The sequence below is a fragment of the Thunnus albacares genome, chromosome 24 (genome assembly GCF_914725855.1).
Source record: "Thunnus albacares chromosome 24, fThuAlb1.1, whole genome shotgun sequence".
In the NCBI taxonomy this organism is placed as follows: domain Eukaryota; kingdom Metazoa; phylum Chordata; class Actinopteri; order Scombriformes; family Scombridae; genus Thunnus; species Thunnus albacares.
This window is the reverse complement of record NC_058129.1, coordinates 4,082,257-4,109,461: the sequence shown is the minus strand read 5'-3', so window position 1 is coordinate 4,109,461 and position 27,205 is coordinate 4,082,257. Positions and strand designations below refer to the sequence as shown.

Genomic DNA, 27,205 nt, shown 5'->3' with positions numbered 1-27,205 from the left:
ACATTGATTTCTTATTCAGATGCTTTCCTTTAAGGTATCAATCCATGACTTATGTCTTAAAATCAACTGATCTGATACCTATGTGAGGATTGGTGTTGTCCCTAAAGAAGATACACCAGGTATTTTGTGATATGATTACACCAATCAGAAGTGAAGACTGCAGTTAATCCATTTTATGAAGTACAATAAGTGGATGAACTGCAGCAGTGCCACAGCACAATATCTCATGCAACCGTCATCAAGTGCTATCTTGCTTTGAGTCCCTGCCATATGTTCTTTTTGGCGCAGGCTGCCACGGAGGAAGGAGGAAGAGAGAATGGGGGTAGTGGTGGTGGCGGTGTGTGTCTGCGTATCTCCAACAGGCTGACAGAGTTAATAAGGGACAGTGCTTGGTGAAATCTGTCTAAATGTGCCAGGCCTGTCGCAAGAGATAATCCCTGTGAAAAAAAAAAAAAATCACTGGATCCTCCTAAAAGGAGCTCGGCTAATGAAATCAATGCTGGCCATCTGGGACCATTTCATGTGTGACAGACGCCTACAAAGAGGCCGGTCAGACCTGTGATGGTGAAACCATAGTAACAGGGAATAGTAATACTAGTAATGGTAATAGTAGCCTGGGGGGGTGACATCCCCTATCCTCACATTGGTGCCTATAAGAGGGAGACATTACCAGTACATAGACCACTCCAGGAAACTGTGAACTTGCCGTCACACATGCAGGGACTTCAGCATTTTTTTGTCTTATGTCAGCTGTTGACATTTTCGTCCTCTAACAACCCTTACTCCTACTAGTAGGACTTTAATGGCATGCAGTGGTGCATGGAGGGCCTCTGAGGAGAGCTGTCTGCCTCTCTCTCATCAAAGGTTCTTTATCTGTCCTCTCCCTCTGCCCTTCTGTGTCATCCTCTGTTTAAAAAACGTCAGTCTTAATAAGTCAATTAGTATAGAATAGAGTGCTAAGATTTTATTTTTCTCACCCCAAAGTGAGAGAATGTGCCAGTTAGGTGAGATAATGTCACTCGTACGGTTGTAAAGATGTGGCGATATGTCTTATCCTGAAACAAGTTGCAAACATTGAGGACTAAATGACTTGAGTGCTGAATCACACTTTTCATCATGTGAACTAGGGATCATATGGTGTTTGGTGAATCAAGGATCAAACTAAAGGCCTCAGTATTTTTCAAAGTGCTTGTAGTCAAACAACACTTAAAACACCCATGTTACACAGAATCTGAATTTCTCTCTCAAGCTTTTGTACCTTCTTCACCCTGACTTTGAGTGGTGTTTTAAACAACTATAACAGATTTGCCTTTAGACATGGTCAGATGACTGTTTCATTTTAAGCATACCCTTCGAAGGATTGTTTGACATTTTGGGAAATATGCTCATTAGTTTTTCAGCTGAGAGTTAGATGAGTGGATCTCTCAAGATCTCTCAAGTCTGTCCATTATATGGCTACAGCCAATTTAGCTTAGCATAGCATATAGTCTGGAGACAGCTATAAGAAGCTAGCCTGGCTCTGTCCAAAGCTAGCAGCCACTTAGCTTAGCTTAAAGAAACAGGGGGAAACAGTCTGGCTCTGTCAGGTAACAAAATCCACCTACCAGCATCTCTAAAGCTCACTGATTAACACGTCATATCTGGTGTTGTTGGACTCCATCACGTCACTGCACTTGGCAGAAATACTTTGGCACAGAGCTGCCCATAAAACCACAAAATGTCCTTTCTACACTTCTATTTTTGTACAAATTACACTAATGAGATACAGTTTAATTAGTGAGCTTTACAGGTGCTGGTAGGTGCATTTTGTTACCAGACAGAGCCAGACTGTTTCCCCTAGTTTCTTTAAGCTAAGCTAAGTGGCTGCTAGCTGTAGCTTTATATGTATACAGTATGTATAACAGAAATATGGGAGTGGTATCAATCTTTTCATCTAACACAGCGTCTGTTGATCATATTTGTGACTATGAAATGAAGTTTCGAAGTGCACTTCGATCAGAACATTTTTGAGTTTGAATACAAGTTACCACTTTGCCAAAACTAAGAGCTTCTATGAGTCTCTCCTGCACCTGACTACTTTGGATTCAAGTAGCTCAGAAATTGCTCCAAGTGCTTTTGAAGGAGTTGAAGATATAGAAGCATTTCAAATCAATAAGGTCTTCTGGTTCGATATCAGCTCTGACATTACGGAGGAGAGAGGTCGCCCAGATGGGATGTATTCCTTAAACACTTTCAAGATTTTATTTTTGGATTGCTGTCTGTTTCTTTTCTCTTGTCTCCTTTGCTCTTTCATTTTCATACCCTGCTCTCCCTATCCTTCTCTCTGTCTCTCTTCTTTATTCATCATATAGTCCATCTATCTTCCTTTCTCTTGTTCTTTCTCTCTTTGTGTTGAGACAGCTTTCTGGAGTGCTTGAATGTGTCTCCGGCTTGCTTGTCAGTCTGACGCAGTTTCAGGTGAATGACCAATGCTCCCGAGATCTATAAAAGCTTCAAAATTAAAAAAAGCTTATTCCTTTGCTCCTCTATTTTCAAACCTCTTCACACCGAACTCCCCACCAATCCACTCACAGACTTTTATTCGATTAGTCCACCACATGTCCTCTTGGCGTTTTGCAAATTAAATAGTTCATTTGATGCTGTTAATTTAATGCCTTTGAGCCATTCATGCCTGTGATAGCGCTGTGGCTGTAGCGAGTGACTCAAGAGGCATGCCAAGAAAAGAAGTCCCTCACACGACACACTGTTTGGGTACTTCATTTTAAATTACAGGATTCCTTTGTCGGCAAATTGTGCACGCACACACACACACACACACGAGTGAATTCATGTGCACACACAGACACTGTATTTACACATACAGTTCACCCACATGCACACTCCCTCTGACAGCTCTTGGACTGAGTGCTTCTGGCTGTGAAAGCTGCCTTATGGGTTTGCTGGCATAACATACAAGTGGCTGCTCTCAAACATGACTCATGAGGTTCTACAACAGTAAACAAATCACTAGGCTGACCGAGGCAACCAGTTGCTTTGGACTTGTTTCTCTGAACACGCCTGACTTTCTTCAAACAATTCAAAGCAGTGAACCAAAGGTCTCAGCAGTCATTTCTCGCTGTTTTTATGCAAGAGTAGCATCACAGTCTTTGTCAAATGCTTTCTGAAGCCTGGATTTGGGGTTTGTTTCACAGTTACTAGTCACCACAATCATCACAAAGAAAGTTCAACAATGCTGGTGTTCTCTGGTTTATATGTTTTCACTGAGCCTAACATTGCTGATCCTGGAGAACCAGTGTCACCGAGGCTGCTTATCAACTGTCTCGATTAAGTGAAGGTGTATGAATCTAGGTAAAAGCATGCAACGCTCTTAACAGTTTGTATTTTTTGTTGTTAACCCATGTGTAAAAGCAACAATTTATGGTTGTTGATGACCAGTTGACCACGGCTGACTCCCCACCAGTCAGTCAGAAGTGAAGAAGCCTTTTGGATCTACAGCAAGTCCAGTTCCTCTTGACTCCATTTCCCCCGTTTCCAGTCTGAATGCCAAGCTAAGTTAGCTAGATATGACATATCGAACTATTACTCTAATCACATGCCAATCACATGTAACCTTAACAGAACCATGACTGGAGTGCCGACATGCAATACGACATGATAAAAGTAGGTTACTGTGGCAGCAAAATGTGATTCAGTGAGGTAAAACATCTAATATAGTTGCACAAAAATGTGACACACAAGTGAATGCCTGAGCAGGTGTATCTGTCCAAAATGTTGCATTTATAATTTAATGGGCTAATTAATAGTGAGTGGATTCTCTTCCTAATAGAAGGTGACACTGGTTATAGATTTTTTTATACTATAATTTGCAATTTTCATATCATTGAGAATTCTTACAAAGTCATCTGCTGCAGTAATAGAATAAAAACATAAAAGCAGTCTAAATATATTCATAACAGGAAGCCTGTGTTACAAACTGAGTGTGTGGACCTTCCCAGACAGGGAAGGTCTAATGAACAGATGCTATTAGTATTGTGACTCAAGATCCACTTGCTTTTCTGTGGCTTTCAACTACATCTGACGGTCCTCAAACTCCATTCACTGAAGACCAAGCAGTGTAAGATGCTGTTTAAAAGTCCAGAAAAACCTAGCAAGTGCACCTTCAGTTCAGAATTTCTGTCAGACAACTATTGCTGAGATTGAATTTTCAGGCTCACTGGTTGCATTATGGGTAATGTAGGATGAAAAAAAGGGAGCCACATGGATATCTTGTCCTATACTGCATCATTTTTAGTTTTAAGAAGACCTTCATCTTCTTGTACACTGCTTTGGTTTCAACATTCATGTGTGGCGGTTGCAGCTGGCTGTAGACTCTGCAATGCCTCAGCCTCTGGGGCTAAATCATTCAGGCTGTGAATAAATAGTTAAGTGAATGAACGCATGAGTGCCTGAGTGAGAGGCCTTGTTAATTATGTGAGGTAATTTTCATCTTGACAGAGACAGCTATTATGAAAAGAGATTGATTTGCACAAAAAGATGTAATAGATTTCATCTACAGGGGTGCAACCCATTTAGATCACATTTACCCAAGTCATTTTGCGATGTTTGCGAGTAAAATTGGGTTTTTTCACATTTACTACTTTTTTATATTCATACGCTAATGTCAATGTTGCAGTGTCACACGGTACTTAAAATCAGCTTCTACACTATATCCCACGGCCATGAAAATAAACTCTTTAAGGCAACGTTTTCTTCAGGGATTATTTCCTGTGTGACTTTCATTTCTTCTGCTGAGTGTCAGGTGGTTGATATTATGCAGAGGAAAATGAAACCACTCAATCTGGGCATAATGAAATAGTAAAGAGAAGCTTTGACCAAATTAAATTAAGCCTCTGTGTTTACTGTGATGGATTGCCTAGCGTCGTGGCATTTGCTGCATGTGTTGCACAGGAGTGAGTGGCAGCAAAAGGAACCTCGTAGCCTCGTACCTCCGACTATTCTGGATAGACAAACCAGGAATAACGTAAACCTCGGGGCAAATAAAAGACTGCTGCACTCTGATTGAGCAGGCAAATTCATATACAGCAACAATTATTCCACTGAATATTGTACCACTGGCAGGCAAAGTCAAGAATATTATACTCAAACAAGGGACCAAATACCTGCACAACTAATGAAATACATATCAGGCTCAGCTGTATGTTGTGTCTAGTGCTAATGAGCTAATGTTGGTGTGCTAAAACGATAAACTAAAACGGTAAAAATCTCTCAGCCTGTTTGTTGGTGGAGGTAAAAACATGCTCAAAAAGCAGAAGAGAACTACATAAGAGAAAACAACAATAAAGCATTCCAGACATGTCTCATAATGCCTGAATGTGGATCTCAAGACTGATCGGGTCTTCTATCACATTGTCTCCATGGTGTTATGCAACTGTGTGCATTATTCTTTTGAAGGTCATCCCCGCTTTTATGCCATCCTCTCTTCCTCTCTCTCTGTCTACTCGTTGGCAGCTGCTTACTTTTGGCGAGTGTTTTTGTTTGCGCCGGGTGCCATAAGCGCTCCCTTTTGCAATCCAGCAGAAGTATGAAAACAATTTTTTTGTTTTGCAGCTGTAAAATCCTCTATCGACTGTCCTCATTATGACTTAACTGAGGCACGGCGAGAATCGCCCACATCAATATTTCAAACACTCATGGGTAAACACGGGCACAAAAGAGACACGGTCCAGAAAGAGAGAGGGAGGCGAGAGAAAGAGATGAACCACAGGCCGTAAACACAAGTAGTGTAGTACTGAGATGATGGAAGCACACATAAATACACAGACTGAGATTGACATTGTATAAGGTAAAAGAAAAGTCAGAAGGAGGCCAAAAAGAGGAAACAAACCTGACAAACAGCAGAAAAAGATTGATTGAGCTGTAGAGAAGGCGACTGTAGGAGGGGGAATGTGTTGTAATGCTGATTTGAGTTTTTCTACCAAGGCCAGCTGGGACAAAATGGATTAACTAAAGGCCAAACTACCAGACAGAGTCACAGTGAAAAGCTAGGAGGCTGACAATGGCAGAAATAAAAAAGAATTTTGAGAGACAGGCAGAGGAATTGAACACAAAGAAAAAGAAGAAAGGATAGACCGACATATAGCCAGCCAGGACAACGCCAACAGGGAGGTATGATTCGCATTCATGGCCAGACAAACAGAGGTAGCAGCTGCAACAGATATATTCATACTATAGCTCAACAGTACAAAAAGCTGATATACGAGCAAAGGCACATATTTTACTGTTCTGGTCGCAGCTTCATTTTGCTCTCTGGCAATTTTCTGACACAAAAAAAAACTTGGGTGATGTGTTTTCATCCCATTTTTGGGTGAAAAAAAAAGCTGTTGTGTATTTTTTGGGATACATGATGAAACATTTAGTCAGAGTTTCCCCCTCAGTGGTATTTGTGGTTCTGTTCTGTCCTGTCAAAACACCCCTCCCATGTGTCTTCTTGACAAACAGTGCAGCGGTTTATTTTTTATTCTTTTTAAAACCTCTATTTCATGGAGCGTGGTTAAAAACAGGGATTAAATATGTTCTTAATTAATACTTTGACTCTGTGCAACTCAGATTGTGTCAGGTGTGGTATTAGTCGCAAACATTTCACATGCCGAGACTGTTTGCTGGTCCTAGGTGACAAATATTCCCGCAGACTGTCAGTCCACAGCAGACTTCACCCTCACATTCTCAACTGCTTGATTCTCACACATTTACACCTGGGAGCCTCCCAGCACAACCTCAGCTGTCTACTGCTGGTCACTGAGCAGCGTCACTGGAGCGGTTGGAGGTTATGACTAAACCTGCTGCTATTTTTAACATTACTCATAGGGAAGCGTTGCAACAGGAAAGCCAGGAGATAATCCACTAAATAGCAACACGGATGTTTATTTCCACTTTTCAATGAGGATGACCTCAAGTCAGAGACACTTGTATTATGGAAGTGACCATTTATAGCAAATGCTTGCACAGCTAGATTTAATGGGAAAGGCTGTGCTCTATGAGGGAGTGCTCAAAGAATCCAAGCGGCAACAAGGACTCTGCAGCAAGAGCTAATCCCCCTTTAACAAACATGTACAATCAATAACTTCAAAAATATAGCATGAGTCAGAGAGAGAGAGAGAGAGCGAATCAGCAGAGTAATAATGAGAAGTGTCTGGTTATAATGGCCTTGCTTAACACCTGTATTTGATGTTTCTAGTCAGCTGATAGCCACAGATGGTGAGTGTGTTAATGATAGAAAAAGCACGAATGTAGAAGCTGATGCCAATCAGTGGTCTGCCTGAGCAGAACTAGCTAACTTTGGGCTCCTGTAATTATTAAGGCCTTGCCACACCAGCATTTAAATAACTGAATTTCACAGGAAAATGAATGAATTCTAATAGAGTCAAAGGAAAGAAAAGTAAATCCAAAGTTTTCATGTTGAGTTCAACTTCAGTGAATTTTGACATTACTGACATTTCAGGGAACAGCAAGCTGGAGAGCCCAAAGTGGAGGAAGCTACTGTAACTTAGCTATTAGTATTAGCTGTGTTTTTATTTAAACCTCCTCTGTTGGAGGATAAACAGCTCCATAAGAGGAATGGTATGCAGACAGTTATGAAATAGAAGTCAATGATAAAAAACATATTTTGAATAAACTGTGTGAACCTATTGTGCCTTTTGGGACCAAACTAATGAGTTGTACATGTACAATCCTGACAACAAAATGCCAGGGGAACCACAAAAGGCCAGTACAGATAAAACTCAAAGAAGCTTGGGGATCTATTGTTTGGCTAGAATGTTACCAGCATAGTTGTTAACTTGCCAGCTTGTCAGCAAACTAGAAAACAAATCCCCCAAACTACACAGCCAAATACCATGTTTGACCATGTGAAGCCACGTTTCAAGAAGAAGAAGACGAAGAATATCTATGGTACCTATACATCTGCTCACTCATCAACCATACATGACAAGTTTTCTGTAACTGTAATTTAGTGCTCAACCTCAATGCATTTCAACAGGGTTAAGTGACTTGCTCCGGAGTGGGAACCGTTAAAGGACAGGAGAGTCAAACTGATTTAATTTGCCCAATTGGATCCATTTGCAAATGGCAAATTTGACCCAGATCTGGTGAGCATGAGATAAATTAAAGCCTGAGAGACGTCCAATGATTTGAGTGCAGCTTGGCTGCAGAAACTCCTCATGTGTATTGACTGCTGGAAAACTAACAGGGACATTAGCAAGTCATTAATGTAGGTTGGAGGTGTGCTTGTCCCATAAACAAGACAGATAGATGTACATGTATGTAGTCTTTCACTTACATTAGATGTATTAATATTACATATGGTTCCTGCTGTAGATGCAGATTTACATTAACATAGCATTATATTCATTCATTATGATAACATACTTCTAGTACATAGATGTTACAACCATTATATGTTAATGCATATGAGCACATACAGTATGTTAATATTTGAGATAACATGCAGCTACTTCCTTTTTATTGACACATGTTGTATAAGGTTCATATGTGGTCATATATTTCGTTTCATGGCCTGTACCCAGAGCTCCTCACTCTGTATTCTGGGCCTCTCTCTCCTGATTATCATTTCTCTTAACTAGGGCTGAAACCTGACAGACATCTGCTTTTCTCCAGGGAGAGAAAGTTGTGGGAAAAAGGGAAAGTTGAGAAAAGGATAGAATTGAAAAGACTGTTAGTGTCAGAGATTGTGCAGCCCTGAAGTGGGGCTTGATGAAGCTTATCATTACTGAAACATGAATATAATTTGTTAATCAGACGCTGACCTGCTTCATCTGCTAAAATATAAACTCACTCTTCATTTCAGCATTTTGATTATCTCTCTTAAACCCCCTGCTGATTCACTCTTAATCTCTATCACTCCCCATCCATCTTCATCTTTCTTACCCTCTGGCTTCCCCTCCCATCCACTCTCTCAGTCCTCGCTTGCACAATATAGTCCTATGCTTACTGAATGTAAATCATATTACAGCTTCTTTCATCAGGCTCCATGCTCTCTTAATGTTCAGTGAGCAATGCCAACATCACCAGGCACTACTATTTATACATGACGACTTTAAAGTGGCTTGGGATGCAGCTCTGTTTTCAGCCTCTCCAAATATACACGCCACCATGGAACTGACATCGGCTGACATACTGCATGCCTCATTGATATTCTGGGGATTTAAGTCTATAATTGTGCGAGTTTGTAATATAAGCTCATGCAGGTGGATGAACTTCACATCACCTTAACATACTGGAACTTTATATTAAACCAAACGGGACCTGGAGAGTCAACTACTTTGATTCAGACTGGGATATCTCAACAACTACTGGATAAATTGTTATGAGACTTTTGTACAGACGTTCATGGTTCCCTGACGATTAATCCTAACAACTTTGATAATCCACTGATTTTTTTCTCTAGCGCAATCATGAGGTTGAAAGTTGTTGGATAAATAACCATGATTTTGGGGGTAATGCTTTATTTTACAGGTCAGTAATTTCTGAATAAATTCTATAATAACAGAGTGCCCTGGAAAGAACTATGCAATTTGGTAGTAATTACTGTAAAACTAGAGACAGTGTTCAATTAATTCCGATAATTAAAACTAATTAATTGCTAGTGTAACTTAGAGAGTCTTTTTGTCAGTGTGCAGCAGCCCAGCTGAAGATACAAAAATGTCAAATTTATCTACAGGCAGCACACAAGTCAACATATATGAAGAATGAGGATTCCACTTATAAATGAATAATGAATGAATACATAGTTGGCTTTACACTGAGCTGTTTTTTGTTGTTGTTTGTTTTGTTTTTTTGAGGAAATTCCTCTGAAAATTAATTGCTACCTATGAAGAAACAGAACAAATTGAACTCTAACTAAAAAGCTGAACTTTGCCTTTGTCTGTTGTCCATACAATTAGCAAAACATTACATGATTCTTTCCACAATACTTCCTAGAAAATTACAGACCTGTAAAGTAAAAAAAATAGTACATTCATGTTCAAAGACTGGCTTGCTAACATGCTGAACTAAGATGAATATGATAAACTTTATAGGCTAACTGCTAAATATCAGCATGTTAGCATTGTCATTGTGAGCATGTTAGCATTCTGATGTTAGCAGTTAGCTCAAAGCACTGCTGTTGCCTATAAGTATAGCCTCACAAAGATGCTAACATGGCTCTTTATGAAAATATGGCCTTTTCCTCAATAAATCTGTAAAAACTGCTGGATCGAATATGTCCTCAGTGGAGCTTTAAATGATGAGTTAAGCTTCGGTTGGCTGCCTCTGTCTGTTAATGCTAACACGGTAACATGATTTGACATCCTGACTTTTCCACCTGGAACAGGCAATGAAGGAACTACAAATTTCTACCAGAACAAATGAATACTGACAGCTAAAATATTACTAGTTAATGTGCTAAATTATTCAATAATGGTCAATAAAGTAACACACACAGCTTCACCATGAAGCACTTTCTAAAATATTTGCAAAGAGAAAAATGCTGGATGCAGATTTTTTTTTTAAACAGAGAGAGTTACTAACAATAGATGTGGCCTTCTCTTCATGAAATCTGTAAAACTACTTTGTCTTTGGTGCTAATTGCTATTTAGCTAAACTGACACGGTGAACATTATACTTGCTAAACATCATCATGTTCATTGTGAGCATGCTGACGTTAGTATTCAGCTACAGCCTCACAGAGCTGTAGATTCTCACTCTTGTCAGACTCTAAACTCATTGTTCCTTGTGTCCCTAAGCTCTGCTTCTCTTCGCTCTTGTCATACGGTTTAATGATTGAGCTTTAGTTTGATACACAGCCAAAAGATTTGCATTGGGAACCTTGTCTGAAGAGCACTTCTTCTTTTTTTGCTATGGCAACGATGAATGGCAGAGGGAGAGCGATGGCGGTGTTGCCCTCACGATGACATAGTGCCATATCTACAATTAAATGATTAAAACAGTAAGCCTTGAGGTCTTTGGCTAACTGTTGAACACATGCTGTTGTAGGGCTGTGGGTGTCAAACTGCGTTAGAAAAAAAAGAAAATCTGACTCACAGAACGGTCTGAATGGAAAAAAGCCTGCAGATATGCATTCATTACCCAGCTATGGAAATGGATTATCGCATGTTGGAGTGAATATGCACGTCACCACAGTACCACAGGAATAAGGGACTGCCTTGACAAGTATTGATATCAATACAGAGCAGACTCCGCAGCTTTTACTGATGTTTCAATTTGCCAAATCCATAAACAAAACAAACGCCAGGTAGGCAAATGAGTTGGCGTTATCTAAATCAAATGAAAGAGGGATTTTTCAGAGCTGTGTTTGGCAGACCACGTAATAGTGCAACTATTCTCGGAGGCAAGGAGGAGAGCAACAAGTCATCATCACATAGCAGCCTAGCTATGCGTCACACACACATGGCCCCGCTGCCAGCTCCATTAAAAGATTTGAATCTGTGAAACTGAGATGAAAGAGATGCCTGGTAAAAGTTAATGGAATTTTTACGAGCTCAATGGACTTGATGAGGACTCCGCTGTCCTCATCAAGTCTGGATCAATTTCTTGCAGACACATTGTGGCTTTTAGTTTATTTAACATTTAATTAAGTGAGTTTAGGAATGGTGCTGCATATTGATTGATTTTTTTTGGGGGGGGGGGTGGAAATAGTTCACAATTAGCAAAAGCCACTCTCATTCTCATCTTGTCAGTATGTCATTTGAAACTTTCAGTGTCATTATTCAACATGGCAGAGTTACAAATGTCCCACTATGTGCGTAAAAGCTATAGAGATGAACTCTATGTAAAGGTTAGTGACAATGACGAGTCAGGTTATGAAAATAAACTGAGAGAACATTCCAGACCTCCAGTGCCACTGTCTGAATTTATGTAGACACCTCATGGAGTCAGACTCCTGCCCCACCACCACCACCACCACCACCACCACCACCACCACACAGAATTCAGTCACAGGGTACATAGGTCCTCCACTTTAAAAACTTCACCATGTTATCCTCTTAACCAGGTGTGACAAGCTTTACCCCAAAGTACAAAATCCTTTTACAACCTTTTGTGTTGTGTTAAATTTACCAAGCACATCAGAATTAGATATTTTTTGCCAATTATGCAAATCCAGATAATCTGACAGCCTCACACATACAAAAAAGCCATTTTATGACACCTCCAGGAATTGAAAATGAACTCCAATTAACACCAGGTGATTAGTAATTGTTCCACTGTGATAAACTCCTGATTAAGTGCATATAATTTAGCCTCCTTCTCATACACTTTGCTGTAGAAAGTGACTGCTTTTAACACCGGCATACTCTCTCAGTCTCACAGATGCTACGCTGCCACCCACTGGCTAATGACTGTCATCACAACTGGAATGAGTGCCAGGTCAGGACACAAGGATTAGAAATATTTATGTAACCACTAATTTATGCCAGAACATTTTAATGAGTTTGTACAAAATAATGGCTCATTCTTTCTGCAGTGCAAATGTTCAGCATTATTGATGAACGGCCAACTTTTGTGCAGATTTGGATGCATGTAAATTACTGAACAGTGTGTGTGCGTGTGTGCTTCTGAGAATTCTAGACCCCCCTGTGTGATATGATATGATATTGTACCACAGTTTCACCTCATCTGTCTTATGCATGTTCATCAGTATGTGTGTATTCGTCCCTGTGTACACAGACATGACCAGAAGGTCAGACAGATGTTGTAAACACAAGCCCGCGTCCCTCGAGGATCGGCCTGCTACACAAGCAGGAAAACACGCTCTTTGTACTCAAGATAAACCGTTGCATCACTTCACATCTGGGTTTATTGGAAGCAAGGACTGTCCTCTCCCCACTGAGGGTTTTGGCCACAGCTGAGCGACCACCTGGGAATCCATCAGTCATTGTTATGACTGGCTGGCCAATGACATTGCGCCCTTTAAATAAATGAAATGGAGCAGAGAAAGAAAAATACAGCGCATCATCAAATATTAAGCTCAGCCTTACAGATGAGTTGGAGACAAGGTCGTGTTTTATAACCAGGCGACTGCAGAGATCTAGTCCTCTCCTCTCTCTGGGAATCTGGGAACACTGCCCATACGCTCCATTAACATTGAACACTGTTTTTCTTTTTCAAGAAAAGATAAAAACACACTATAAACACTCATGATACAATGCCAAGAGACAGCATGTGTTGCAACACCAGCTTGTGACACCCAGCTGCATTGCTTGCTATTATAAAAAAGTACATAAATAAATGACCTTTTTCTCTCCCGTGGGACAAAAATGATGATTCAATTCAGAAGTAGAAGAACTATAATAAATGCAAAACTTGTATCTGATGGAAATGGTTGGAAAGTGGCAAGCCGATTAGCTACTATAAGTCAATAGAAAAGGTCAAAGTGAATTATTCCACAAAGCATCAGTTTTCCCAAAAGGATTTTGTGAGTAGAATTAATGCTGGGATGGATAAACTGAAAAAAAATCAGTATTTCCCTTAATTATTTTGTCCCACCAGTTTCATAATGAACTGAAAAGTGAACTGGTGTTTACGACTTTGTTGTCAGGTTTGTCAGACGATGAGTTGTCTATGTGAAATAATTCAGGTGTGTTTTCACTCAGCTGCCAACACTGGAGCCCCGCTGTGGCTGCATGCTGGTTAAAATAGTTGGTTATAATTTCTGAGAGCACATGGTGATGTCTTCAAATGTCATATTTTGTTCGATCAGCACTCCAGAATCCAAATATATTCAGTTTACTGTCATCTATGACACAAAAAAGCTTAAAATCCTCATATTTGAGAGGCTGCAACAAATATATTTTTGGCATTTTTCCTTAAAAAAATATGATTTGGCTATTAAAATAGTTGCCAATTGATTTTCTTCTATTGACTAACTGATTAATCATTGCAACTCTACCACAGTCTCACAAAGTCCTGTGGGAAACACTGAAGATGCATGGAGGGATAAACAAGGAGGAAGAAAGATTCAGTAGAAACAAACTACCAGTATAGAGGAGATTAGACTGAGAAAGACAACAGCATCAATCATTCTGTAAATTCCCAATAACAAAAATGTTAACATTCAGCTGACAAAACTGTTGAGCACAGTTGTGACTTATCTCCATCTGGAGCAAAGGAAATAATGTGACATTATTATAGAGCCACAAAGTCGCCAGAGGAAGGAGGTCGGACCTCCAACTTTGACCCTGTTTGTTTTCTGCTTCCTATCAACAGTCTATGTTGGTTTCTTTTCACCACAACAAAAATAATCCTCCAACCCAAACCAAGTATTTCACCATGACAACAAAAAAAGAAGAAAGAAAGGCTTGACTAGGCTTGGGAACAACAAAAAACAGAAAGCCTCTGTTACAGTGTGGGTGTTGAGTTTCAAAGATGTGGACTTTTACTAGAAAAATCATTTTCACAAGTTATCCCACTTTATGGAAGAGCAAGTCAGGGGGGTGGGGGCACAACATAGCAAATCTGAAAATTGTTGCATATTTACACATCTGGCAGAAACCAGGCAACATTGGTATTCATTTGGAGTCATGTGTCTGACCATGTGATCATGTGATTTCTCTCCTTTTAGCTCTGTTCTGGTCTCTATCAAATATTTGGCTATAAAGATGCTAAATGCTCTGTTAACCCGACTAGCTGCTAACTTTATGCATATGTGTCATGCACGGTGGGTTTAACAGACCTTTTTCCCTAAAAACAGCTGTCTGCTGTGGCTGGAAAAAAGTGCTGATGAGAGCGCCAAGACTGAATGAAAACAGTAAAGTTGCGAGCTGCAGAACCAAAACGTTGCGCAAAAAACGCTAAAATGTTCTGAGGGGAACTGTAGAGTCTGCAGGTGCTAATTCTCTGAGGGTTCATCACTATGAGCAACACCTTTTACTTCACATGTAGTCATGTGATCCATTGTTGATATAAAAGCGTTGATTAGAGCAGCTTTAATAAGTCAAACACTATAAACAAAGAGAGCCTGATAACATTGAACCACACCTCCGTCACCCTTGTAAACCAACAGGCTGAAAAAACTCTACTGATGGTATAAGAGAGTATAAGAGAGTTTTACACATACTTAATGGTCAGTGAGACACTCTGGAATGTACGACAGCCAAAGCTGAGCTCTTATCACTTAAGATTGTTATGGCTCAAACTACAATAGCCCAAACACTCATGTCTGATGACAAAAATACAGATCCTTTAGCCTTTTTTCTCCAGACTCTCAACACCAGATATCAGCCTTTCCAGCTGGACTGTGAAGCAAAAGAAAGCTTCAAAAGATGCTATCTTTGACTTTGGCTTTAGTGATGTGGATCATTAACCACAGTAATCTGTAAAATGTTTTCATCTCAGGAGCCAGATGTGATTCTAATAGATCCATGTCCACTCTCTCTCTCTGTGTTTCTGGCCTTGTGGAGAAGCTCCACACTGTTTCCAGCCTCGGCTGACATACCAATTACAGGGTTATTTTTAAAATCCTGCTTAACCATAAAGCTCTCCAAAATAGCTCTTAAATAACAGGGTGTCGAATATCACCGGCCCAGTGGCACTGCACTGATGCAGCTAGTGTGTGTCTGTGCCCCCAGCTGGCACTGGCAAACACTGAGGAACTACATTCCCCATAATGCATTGGCCCTTGTGGATCGTGTTGGGTTTTATTTTAAGTTTGGATACTGTGAGGAGAGAAGTTTGCATTGGCCGTCACTGATCTCATTATCCCGGAACATTTTAAAGATTTGATGTCACAACCACATTGGAGCAGAAAGTAGGTCATGTGGGCCTTTTTGCCTCATCATCAGACAGTTGGTAAATGGGAGGTTTTCTCATAATGACCCGCTTTACTTCCAGCAGACTTAGATTTTCCTCTCAGAGAAGCCAGCTGAGATGGAAAAACAGAGCGTGAGAGAAGGCCACCCTCCTCTTCTGCAAGGAGACGTGTACTGAAAGAGTTTGTCCAAAATCAACAAAATGAAGGAAAAAACCCCAAATTTTCAGCGAGTGAATCATATCTAGACTCAAAGCAAATAGCAAGATAAGCTACATCCTGTTTTTACTGAACTTTGCATAATTGCTGGAAATATTTTCCAGTCATTACATCCTATAAATAAGTCAGTTTGGTCAACCAATAACTTCTTACCTCATTACATAAAACTACAGCTTACATACCAACAGGGAAATGTACAGTATACAATTTCCCCACACAGAAACTAGATCTGTTTTGCCAGAGGCATGACCTCATGGACATGTCTCCACCACTGACTTTTCAACTTTCTTTAAAGGTTAGTAAAGCAGCAAAAGCTTTTCAGTTTGTTGAAATGCAGGCTGCATCTAAACCATCCATTTATCTGACACATTCAGCACAAAGTGCAAGGCATGGCAGTTACCTAACATCCCATTAGCCTGCAAGAAAAGTGGAATTTTATTGCACAAAAAATACAGTTTAGAGCAAAAAGATCAAAATGCACAGTACTTACTGTGTTTCCCACAGCAGGCTTCTCAAACATCCTCTTCAGGCTATCAAGTGGGATGTCAAACCTCTCAATCCTCTTAGCAGCCTGCAGGTCCTCTCTGAGCACTGGATCGTCTGATGCCTCTACCTGCGGCCCGGAGTGACTACGGGAAACGAATCCTGAGGTCGCCGACACAGCCCTCGCCACCTCCTCTCCATTTCCTGATTGAATTTCCATTGTTGTAGAGAAACAGTATCTTCCCCCCCCTTTTCCCTTCAGGCTAGCGTTTAGAGGGGAAGTCTATTGTGTGAGGTGAACTGGAAGGGAAGTGAGGGAGAAAAAGAGGGAGTTAAAGAGAGGGTGAGGAATAGAGATGAAGATGCAGGAGTTGCTGGGGTTCCTCTTTGTCTGTGAGGCTCTCTGGGTTGTGCAGGCACAGAGTGGCTGGAGGAAAGAGGAGGAGAAAAGGAAAAGTTCACAGGGGAAGTTTTTTCCTCTCTCGTCTGCTCTGTAATTACTCATACACACACAGAAGCCTATGTAAACTCATGTGGGCTTAAAAAAAAAAAGCAAATTGAGATAAGAGTTGTAAGAACGGGCCAAAGAAATGACGACAAAGAAAGGAAAAGGAGAGAGGGGAGGGTGACAGAAAAAAGAGAAAAAAGGGGGGAAAGGAGAGAAGTTTTGCAAGTTCTTAAGTGTTCTGTGAGTCTTGGAAACTCTCTAACAGCTAAAAACAGCTTTATACTTCATGACTTAACCTAATTTTATGATATTTGCATATAAACGTGATTTTGTTCAGATAACATCTGAGGTGTAAAACATGGTAGATATAATAGATTTTGATAACATTAGCAACTGCTAAGCCTGAGTGTCGCACAAAGTTGGAACGCTGCAACTTCACTATGAGGACAGGACTTCTGGAGTGCTGCTGTGCTAAGCTAACGTTAACCTGTGATGGGCAGTAAATACCTCAGAAACATAGACTAGCTGCTTGTTCAACCATAATGTCTTGTTTTCTGTTTCTACATGTTAAATGGAGACATGTGAGTATTGTTGGAGTTGTTTAAAAGCACCTTTGATGAGCTAAGCAACACAAGTAATGTAACCGGTAATGTAACAAATAACTTTTGCTGTTGTGTTATTAGTAACGTGCCCAAGAATGCATATGAAACATGAAATAGTTCCTTATTGGCTTTATGGTCATTTCTGTATTTTGTTGCCTTGATTAAATGTGCAGGCCTAGTATGTAAGAACAACCAGATGACCTCCAGAATGACCAATAGGAGCATATTATGCCGCTTTCCAAAACCATTACAAATCACTGTTAAAAAATAATGATGTTTTATGATGTGACAACTCTGTGCTTAAGGTCTGATTAGGTTTAGGCACAAAAACCACTTGGTTAGGATTAGGGAAAGATCATAGTTTTTGTTAAAATAATCACGAAACGTAGTTCATACTTCCTTAAAGTTACGCAGTCTCCATTGGCACGGCAACAGTTAACACCACAGCGTTGTGGTTTTTAAAAAAATGTCTTGACTCGCAGTTGGAAACATGACGCTTGTGATTGGAAGCAGGAAGCAAACAGTGGTCTATCCATCCCTCCGTCCAACCTGCCACCTCCATATAAGGCCATCTCATCTGATGAAGTACCACCTTATATTGACGACAGCCTGAATTTTAAACCTATACTGTTGTTTTTCTTGTAACGACGGGCTGATACAGCATAGGGACCCCACTGAGGAGGTAACAAAATACAAAGGTTAAAAGCTGGCAATAATCCTGTTTGCATAACTCTTCAATCAGCTGGTTCTAAGTGAACCTCTGCAGGCTTCCAGGAAACAGATTTAACAGCTTTTTGCCTCACCCATCCTGCCTTTCACACCTTCCTCTACACTCATCTACCCTCCTCACCCATCTGTCCAGCTCTTGGGGTGGGTAGGAAAGCTTATTATTCCTGAACAAATCAAGGAAGGCCCATAACAACTAACCCTGCTGGCCTGCCCTGCAGCCATGATGGTGGATATTGTTAATTTTCCACCGGCCACACCAGCATTTCCTAGGGAGTGTTTTCCTGCTCTCGGTACTGGCAAGAAAAAGGAAATTAACACGTTGATTCGGCTTTCCTGTGTGACTCACATTTCAGCTGTTCCCTCTCTCCTCCTGTCATGTTTAAAGCGCCATTCTCACGAAAACTGCGCCACATTTTCAGCACTGCGTCCTTGACAAAGTGGTGTATTGTTAGTCACAATTTTCACCATGTTATGCTCACGTATGCCGGGATGAAAAAGAGCAGGGGTCAAATGATGGAGAGGAGAGTTTGAGGGGGCTGACAGAGGAAACCGAGAGAGATTGACAGCTTAGTTACAGGATCACGTAGAAACAAATACAGCAGAGTTACAAGCCTGAAACAGTCAGCCAGAGACACAATAGAAACATCGATACAGAGAGAGAGAGAGAAAGGAGCTGAGAGGCAATCCAGATAATCCAATCTTAATGAATGAACGGTCATGTTATATGCATCTGATAGTACTTTGGAGGACATTGTATCACTCCATTTAAACTAGAGGTGGATACATTATTCAGAGGGGGGCCAAAGCTATGTGTGTGACTATCAGCTGGATCCTGTGTCCATCGAGGCCACTCAGTTTACAGCAGTTACTCCCATATACGCGAAAGAAAAAAAAATTGCAAATGCAATTTATATCTGGTTATGCTATTTTGACTTCATCAGTTTTTTCAATATCATTTCATTTAAGCAGCTGAAAAAGGCTCAGTTTTGAAGAAAAACAGGACACGAAGGACATGTTCTGGACTAATGGAGTAATAAAGATTTTCCGTGATATGCATCATGATTTGTTGCCTTGAGAAAGGAGATACACACACACACATGCACACACACACACACACATACTGTTTTAAGTGCAGGGCTAAGTGGAATTCGGTGTGAGTGCAAACATAATGCCCCTAACACAAAGCTCCAGAGCAGCTTTACTTTAATACAATATTTCAGGCCTAGTGGGGCTTCAGAGAGGCTTTCTGGTGAAGATTCACCAGGGTAAAAACACTGCCTGCTTCTATTAAATAAAAGATGCCCCAGGTTCTGTTTGCTCTCATGTTGAATGCCTGGCCAAGGACTCCAGACAACTTTACTTAGAGGACAGACTGAAATATGATCACTCTGATAAGATAAGAAGATGGAAATAACAATTCCCATTTTATTGTGTCTACAGTGCCAGAAAGAAGTATGTGTACACACAGATGTCAAATTTTCCAGTAAACTATTTAAAGATGCTGTCACTAAAACCCCCCCATTTAACATAGTTTAACATGGTATTTTCTTACTGAGCCAAAAGGTCCTATCTGATTCCCAAGAAAAAGTCTGGAAATACTGAAAAAGTATGTATCAATCACAGATTCAGCTACAAAAACTGTGCAAGACTCTAGCCAGGAAAAATCGTTTCCCAGCCCACCACACATTATTCATTCTTGTTGGTTTGTTGACATTATAGGGAATGCCATACTCTGAGAAATGTCTGATTTCAACTATCTTTTTCTGCCAAAGATGAAATGAGGAATGAGTCTCAGGCCTTTGGAAGCCTGGCTCATCAAAGTATCATTATGCTCTTGAAGAAGTTGCACTCTGAGCTATAATCCATACGTTCATTTAAGCTAAATATTCTCATATAAGTAATGGCTTAAATGACTGCCTGTAAAGTGAAAAGAGTTGCTCATGGTGACAAACGGGCAGGGAGTTATAACCTAACTCTGCAGTTCCCCTTAACTCTACAGAGCATTTTAGCATCTTTCAGCTAATTGTTTTTATTTTACGGCCATAAAATGTTTTTTACACTGACTAACTCACTGTGTCCTACCTGGCCAGCACCAAACAGACGAAGTTAGCAACTAGCAAGTGAACATAGTTGCTAGAGCACTAAGCAAGCAATACATCCAGTTATAAACTAAAGACTAATATAGAGCAGAAAAAACAGGAAAAAAAAGTTTGGATATTGGACTCACATTTTCAGGTGGCCAGAGATACGACTCCAAGTTAACGCTAATGTTGCTGGATGTGGAAATTGACAACTGCTAGCATGCTAGCCACAAACACGGGAGTGGTGATCTTCTTTGTTGCAAAGTTTTATCCTAAAAAAGTGACAAAAAAACTTTACCATTAACTTGACTATAATTTTGTGTTTAAATTGTTTTTATCCCAAAATAATGTATATGTCAAACAATTACGTGTCACAAAAAGTTGATATGATATCCACATATGCTAGTTAGCTTACTTGGGCTCTGTAGTTCTTCAACTTTCCAGAGAGATAACGTAGCCTTTGAAAGACGATATCTTCCTCCTACAAATGAAAAGTTGAATATTATTAGCGATAAAATGTGCCTTCGCTCTGTTCAATACACTCAGGAGTTTTACTGCAGAGGAACTTGTTCTGGTATCAGTAGCTTATGACAGCTAATGTTTTGCTATCCTTAGCAAGCTTCAGATAGATCACTGTGTAACTGACATTACTGAGAAATTTTCCTATCTTTTTGACTCTTCTCTACCTGTGCTACTGTACACCACGTTCCAACATGCCACAGATAAATATTGCAATGCTTTAACCACAAAAGTACCTCACACCCCTCACAATTTGTGTGTCATTAATTGCCACTTGAGGCCACAGTTGCCACGATACAGAGAAAGTTATGTAGTTAAATGGATGAATGAGATAAATTATGTGTATTGAGGAATACCATCTTATTACAATGCAAGATCTTGTGATACATATGGAAAAGGCACACTCAGTAACATTTTTGACGAATATCTTGTTTTTTCATTTCCATATTAAGGCCTACTTCAGACTAATGTGAATTCATATGAATAATTTGGACATTTACAGCATTGTTGTTAATGTAGACAACTCTTCAAAATTTACATTCTACATGCAGTATATTAAGGGTAAGCCGATTTTATAATATTTTCACCATTCTTATTACTTGGATAAGTGACAAAAACATAGGTTAACAGCACCCCATAACTGTTAATGTTGTATTTTATTGTCTTATTGTTCAGTACTTTAAAGGTTAATGATTTTTTTGTTGCTGTTGTTGCATTTTTATATCTTTTTTTAATTCTATTTGTCTTGTCTTTTCCCAGTTAGTTTGATGCTTCAGCAAGCAGAGACCTAATTTTTCAGCAGGGATCATTAAAGTTTCATGTTATCATCTAATCTTAAATGAAAAATCTCCCCACAGACACGTTTACACTGTTTATTATGAGGAGCTGCAATTTGCTCTTCTGGCATAATCATTTATCCTCAGGCCACCTTCTCTTCTTCAACATCAGATGAGGATAGTGGACAGCTCCTCGAGAAGTGTACACTTGGCTGAGTTGATGTCTCTTTTGATGAATTCTTACAGTATATTATTGTTATGACATAGCAAGCAAAGACAAACCAGGGTTTAGGAGATTAAGGAAAGGCTAATGTATCCAACTGAAGAAAATTTTTAGAATTACAGAATTGTGTCATTGACCAAAGTCCCTCCTACTAGCAACTGGAACTCTGATCTTTGAACTCTGACTCCAGTTGTCCACAGAATTAGGGAAAAGACACCACAAAATGGGCCCAGAAGAACAAAATATATCACTAACAACTGTATTTTTAAACTGCGTTTTGGTATTGATTTTCAAGAAGACCCAGGTTCATGTTCAATGCTTTGGCATGGAGATGGCCACAAAGCTGTGTTGCAGATCTTTGACTTTCTTAAAGAGTGACAAGAATTTTCAACTAACTTAGATTTGAATAAGTTACACTATTTCAGACTTTATATGGGTTTACAATGCACTACTATCTCTCTTTACTACCTGCCTATAAGCTGTCTGTGCAGTGCAGTGTGCTGTACTTTTTTTTGATCATCATATCACTTGAAAGTAGTTTTTCAAAAGTTAGTGCATAGATATGGGATATCAAAGGTTAAGTGATTACTGCATATAGCAGTTTGGAAGCGTTAACAGTATGATTTATAGCTCGATATCATGAGATGATTATTCTATATACTTCATAATCCAACTTTGTGATACAGACAGCAGTGATGAGTATGAAATTTGTCATTAGTGATAAAGCCTAATGGACTGTAATAATCCGGGTTTAACTACTGAAGTGATGATGGGGCAGTGTGACAGTACAGCCCAGTGATCAAGTGCAAACATAATAGCTGTCTGAACAAAAGTTTTTCGGTTTAGAGAGAAGAAGAAGCTTTTAATTCTATGCTATTTTGATTTATAATTTCTGTGTTAAATTAATATACTGTATCTTAAATCTGTTGTCTATATCCCTGAATGACTCAGCACCATTAAAGTTTTAATAACAGGATAGTCATCCACATAGATGAATGAAGAGAGACGACGTGTCTCCACTTCCTACCGCTATGAAAAAGTGAAGCCAAGTATCTCCTTTCCGGTAGCTGCCATCTTGCTTGTGTGACGTCATTTGGAGCTAGAGTCTGCGCAGTAGAGTAAGGCGACGGGATGACGGCCCACAGAACACGCCCCTTCAGCCGTTACGCGGCCTGACGGAGGTTTGAAAGCGGTTTTCACAGCTGTCAATCATGGCGTCAGACCCCCTTTCTATATCGTCAAATAACTAATTAAAACAAAATTATAAGAAAAATGAGCACTTGGACAAACATGAGCATGATAAGAACTACCTGAAATGACAGAAACCATCTTTGGGAAAAATTTATTTGACATGTACCCTGATTTTTTAGTTCAGTTCATGTCCCATCCGCTAACATGGAGAGGGCGGTACTTATAACCTATACTGCAGCCATCCACCAGGGGGCGATCGAGATATTTTGGCTTCACCTCTGGGGAGCTGTCATGACGGTCATCTTTTCATACAGTCGACGAGAATACCATGTACTTGGTCACATCTATATTTTAAACAAGTTCATGACTGAGATGCATTAGCTGGACAGCATTATAGGCAGACTGAAGATGAGTCAGAGAGCCTGCTTTTAGTAGAACCAGGGGCATATAAAAATGTGCTGTCAGTATAAAAATGGATGTTAAAGAACTAACTACGAAGAATAACTTTACACATATATAATGTAAATATTAATGGACCAAGTATAGACCCCTGTGGAACCCCACTATTGATGGGGCTTGACTGCCCTAAATCAATCCTTACTGCCATCAATAATGGGGTGATAGGCTAATAAACTGATAGAGAGCTTATAAATTGTTGGTTCTACAGAATAAAATTAATTTACCCCTTAACATATTTAAGTTCCCGTCAATTTCTAAACTTCCAAAGATCTGTAAATTTGTTATACCTGTAGACTCCATGAACCATACAGGAATTCTTGGAATTTACTACTTACTGCACCTCCCTCTGTACACACTGTGATACTTCCTGCTCGCTTTCTAGGCACACAGGGAGACACAGCAGTCGGTAAAGGTCAGATGACAGCTACACTTCTCCAATTACTGAGGCTTTACCTCCTAGCTCGCCTTCGCTATAACACAACAGGTCATCTGATAGGGCCAGAGGATAGTAATGTGGAGTAGTAACAGTCTGGTTTACCATCAGTGAAAACAGACATTGCATGCAAAGGAGTCTTGTAAGGTGAAGCTGTGGACAATTCATAAAAAAAATATTTAAATTCGGTGTTAATAGCTGCACTTAATCTCTTAATTGCAGCTGGGCTGAATACTGAGTATTTTATGCTAAATTTTGTGGGACTGTAATATCCTCTCCAATATCCGAAAGAGTCTCAAAATAACAAAGTGAATTCCAGGAAAATCTTTAGAGTTGGTTAAACAGCACTGTGTTATAATTTGGAGATCGGAGAAGGAATTAAATCTTGATGACTTCAGGGTGCAAAGCAGTGGAAGCTCTGAGATCACCCCGGGCCATGTAGTTGGCTTGTCTGACTTGGGGCTTCGCCTGCGGTGTTCTTTAAACAGACCAGACAGACGGAGATGCCATCTGCTCTCCTGACCAGTTCTCAGCCACCTCCTCCTCTTCTGAGTAGGAAAAAGTGACTGCCTCCTCTTTTTCACATTCATCACAGCTGGTTGCAACACTTTAGTCTGGTTTAAATGGAGCAATAAACCACAGTAAAAAACAGAAAAAAAAAAAAGTGGAACTGCTGTGTGTTGGAAAGGTAGTTCCTGTGTTGAGAAATTGCAGGGTGGCATGGGTCCTTCAATGGGCCATTAAGTTGTTTCTTTAATGAAATCTAATTTGACACCCTGCACACAGCAGACATCTATGGGGGTTCCAAAGCAAGGTCTGGGCACCTTTGGGAGTCTCAGTATGGTCCTTAGCAGATTAGAAATAAATAGAAGTCAGTTCTCCTATCATAAGTTTTACTTAACCATTTTCACACATATTGTGGACAGTAAATGTCATCATGTTAACATATTTAAAATGAAAATATGCTGTTATGTGTGGCTGCTCAGTCATTAATCTTAGTCTTCCTATCTGACTGAAGGGGCCATCCCATGTTCTTATCCCACTGTCACAGCCTTATTTGTTTTCAATGCCAAGTCTGCCATCTGCTGTTCACCACCTGAAAACACACCATGAGATCATTCAACTGAAGGTGATGTCATTCTTTCAGAAAAACTTGCATTCATGCCGGTTTTTGTTGAAGAAATAAGTGGTGAAAACATCTACTTCATACTGTTTAAATGCTTCATTAAAGTACGTTTGGGAATAACATTTTCTCCCAGACTGTGCATTATAGGAGTGTATCTGCTGAGTGAGGCAGCCACCTGCCAGTTAGTTCAATTTGTTAGATTGCATTCATTTATTTTAATCATTAAGGAATTTTAGGTATTAAATGCATATTTAGTTGAATCAGGCTGTCAATTTATGATAGTAGATAAAGATTTGTTCATCAAGTTTTGATTGATGTTAAAAATTAATTGACTGGTATATCAGAGTATTTCTGACTAAAAGCAGCAGTGGAAGTCATTATTGTGGGTAACAAACCATTTAAAAGGAAATTAGGAGCTAAGTGGCTTTACTGTTGGCCACTGTTATTCAATCTAGGAAATAAAGTTCTCCTTTTAGCCAGTTAATGAGGGTTTGATTCATACCTGCGACATCAGGTGAATACAGCTGCTGTAATTGGAGCTACAGGGTCAGCATTCAAAATCATTGCACGACTTTGGTCCACCCACACCGATGTGTCACCTATTATGCCTGATTAAACCTCTTCTCAGGACTGTGTGGGCAGGTATAGAATGAGCTTAATTGATATCACCCTCTCAGGCCTTTTTCACAGCAGACAGTTTGACTTGTCATTGTAGGAAAAGCACTACTACTAATGACATTAATAATGGCTCTGTTCTATTCAAGTGTCCTGGTAAGCTATGACAGTGTGAAAATGAGCCAGCATACACAATATCATGACCCTGACATTGAAGCAGCTAAATAACTGCAGCCATCATTAGTTTTATTATTTACACCTGTGCTTTTCCACTGTCACAAGCTCAAATGTCATTCATGGAAAAGGCCTATTAACGCCCAGTCACACGAGGAAGCGACAAGTTTATCTATGTGTCTCATAAAATATATGGTGCTATAAGTTTGGTGATGACTACTCACAGGGCTTGTTGTTGAACTTCTGTAGCTATCAAGCTCACACACTAGTCAGCCAAGATTATGCTAGCGCTAGTTAGTCACAGTATTTCTACAAGCTAGTTAACATGCTAACTGTCAGCAGTCTCACTAGCTTGGTTGCTAACGGGACAATAAATTCACACAGTTTATTCGAGAGACATTTGTATCAGTTTAGCTTATACAACCACCGTCCATTTTGGACTCTCCCTCTAAGGTCAGCACTGTCAAGATGGTTTGCTGCTGGTCAACAGTGCAATTTGACTTGTCTGATTTAATCAAAGTTGAAGCCGACACAAAAAATGCGCATGGATTTACTTCTTCTAACAAGCCAATCCACAGATTGTGCTGATTCCAAGAAAAATCATTTATTTCACTGCATTTGAAATGCAGGTGTAACTAGGACCTTAGCTTTCTTGCACCTGATGAGGTAGAACAAATAACACCTTTACTATTTTTATTAGTATATGGATTTTGGTGACCTCATGTAATTTCCAGCATTGACTTGCCCAACATCACCCTGAGCTGAGGTTTAATCAGAAAGAATAAGTGAAGCCTAACTAGCCTTTAATACTCAAACATTATTATTATTATTATTATTATTATTATTATTATTATTATTATTATTATTATTATTATTATTCAGTATATAAAAGATATGGCCCAAAAGCCTAGCTGATTCATATTTTTATGAATACTGTTGAAAATGCTATATATACTTCAATGGCAACTGCTACTGTTCACAACAAATATCCAATGCCTTCTGTGATATTTGCTTCGATATGGTATTCCCATGTGAAGACAATATTTACAGCCTTTCAGATAAACTACACCACACACCATGCTAATAATTGCTACATGTAATCCCACAAACATTCCTCTAACAGTTTTGTACAGCTTTGTTTGCTTTAACATTCAGTTTTTGTGTCAAAATGTTCCCCAAGTAATGCCAACAGGAGGACAATGAATCATTGATGTGTTAATTACAGCAGAATGGAATAATTCGAGAGGAAAATATGCATGGCACAAAGGCTCGGTGAGGGATACAGGTGGGAAAATGTAAGTTGCCAA

The 27,205-nt window shown here is 39.7% G+C and overlaps 1 protein-coding gene across 1 annotated transcript in view; it reads right to left on the bottom strand.

Annotated features, from left to right (window-relative positions):
- xirp2a (xin actin binding repeat containing 2a) overlaps positions 1-23,021 on the bottom strand; it is a 57,543-nt gene extending 34,522 nt beyond the window's left edge. The window contains exons 1-4 of the mRNA XM_044345072.1: positions 22,928-23,021; positions 20,798-20,863; positions 20,529-20,654; positions 16,530-16,822 (exon numbers count right to left, since the gene is read on the bottom strand). Coding sequence (XP_044201007.1) covers positions 16,530-16,742 — 213 coding nt within the window. The 5' untranslated portion in view covers positions 16,743-16,822; positions 20,529-20,654; positions 20,798-20,863; positions 22,928-23,021. The remainder of the gene's footprint in view (positions 1-16,529; positions 16,823-20,528; positions 20,655-20,797; positions 20,864-22,927) is intronic.
- Positions 23,022-27,205: the final 4,184 nt, after the last annotated feature.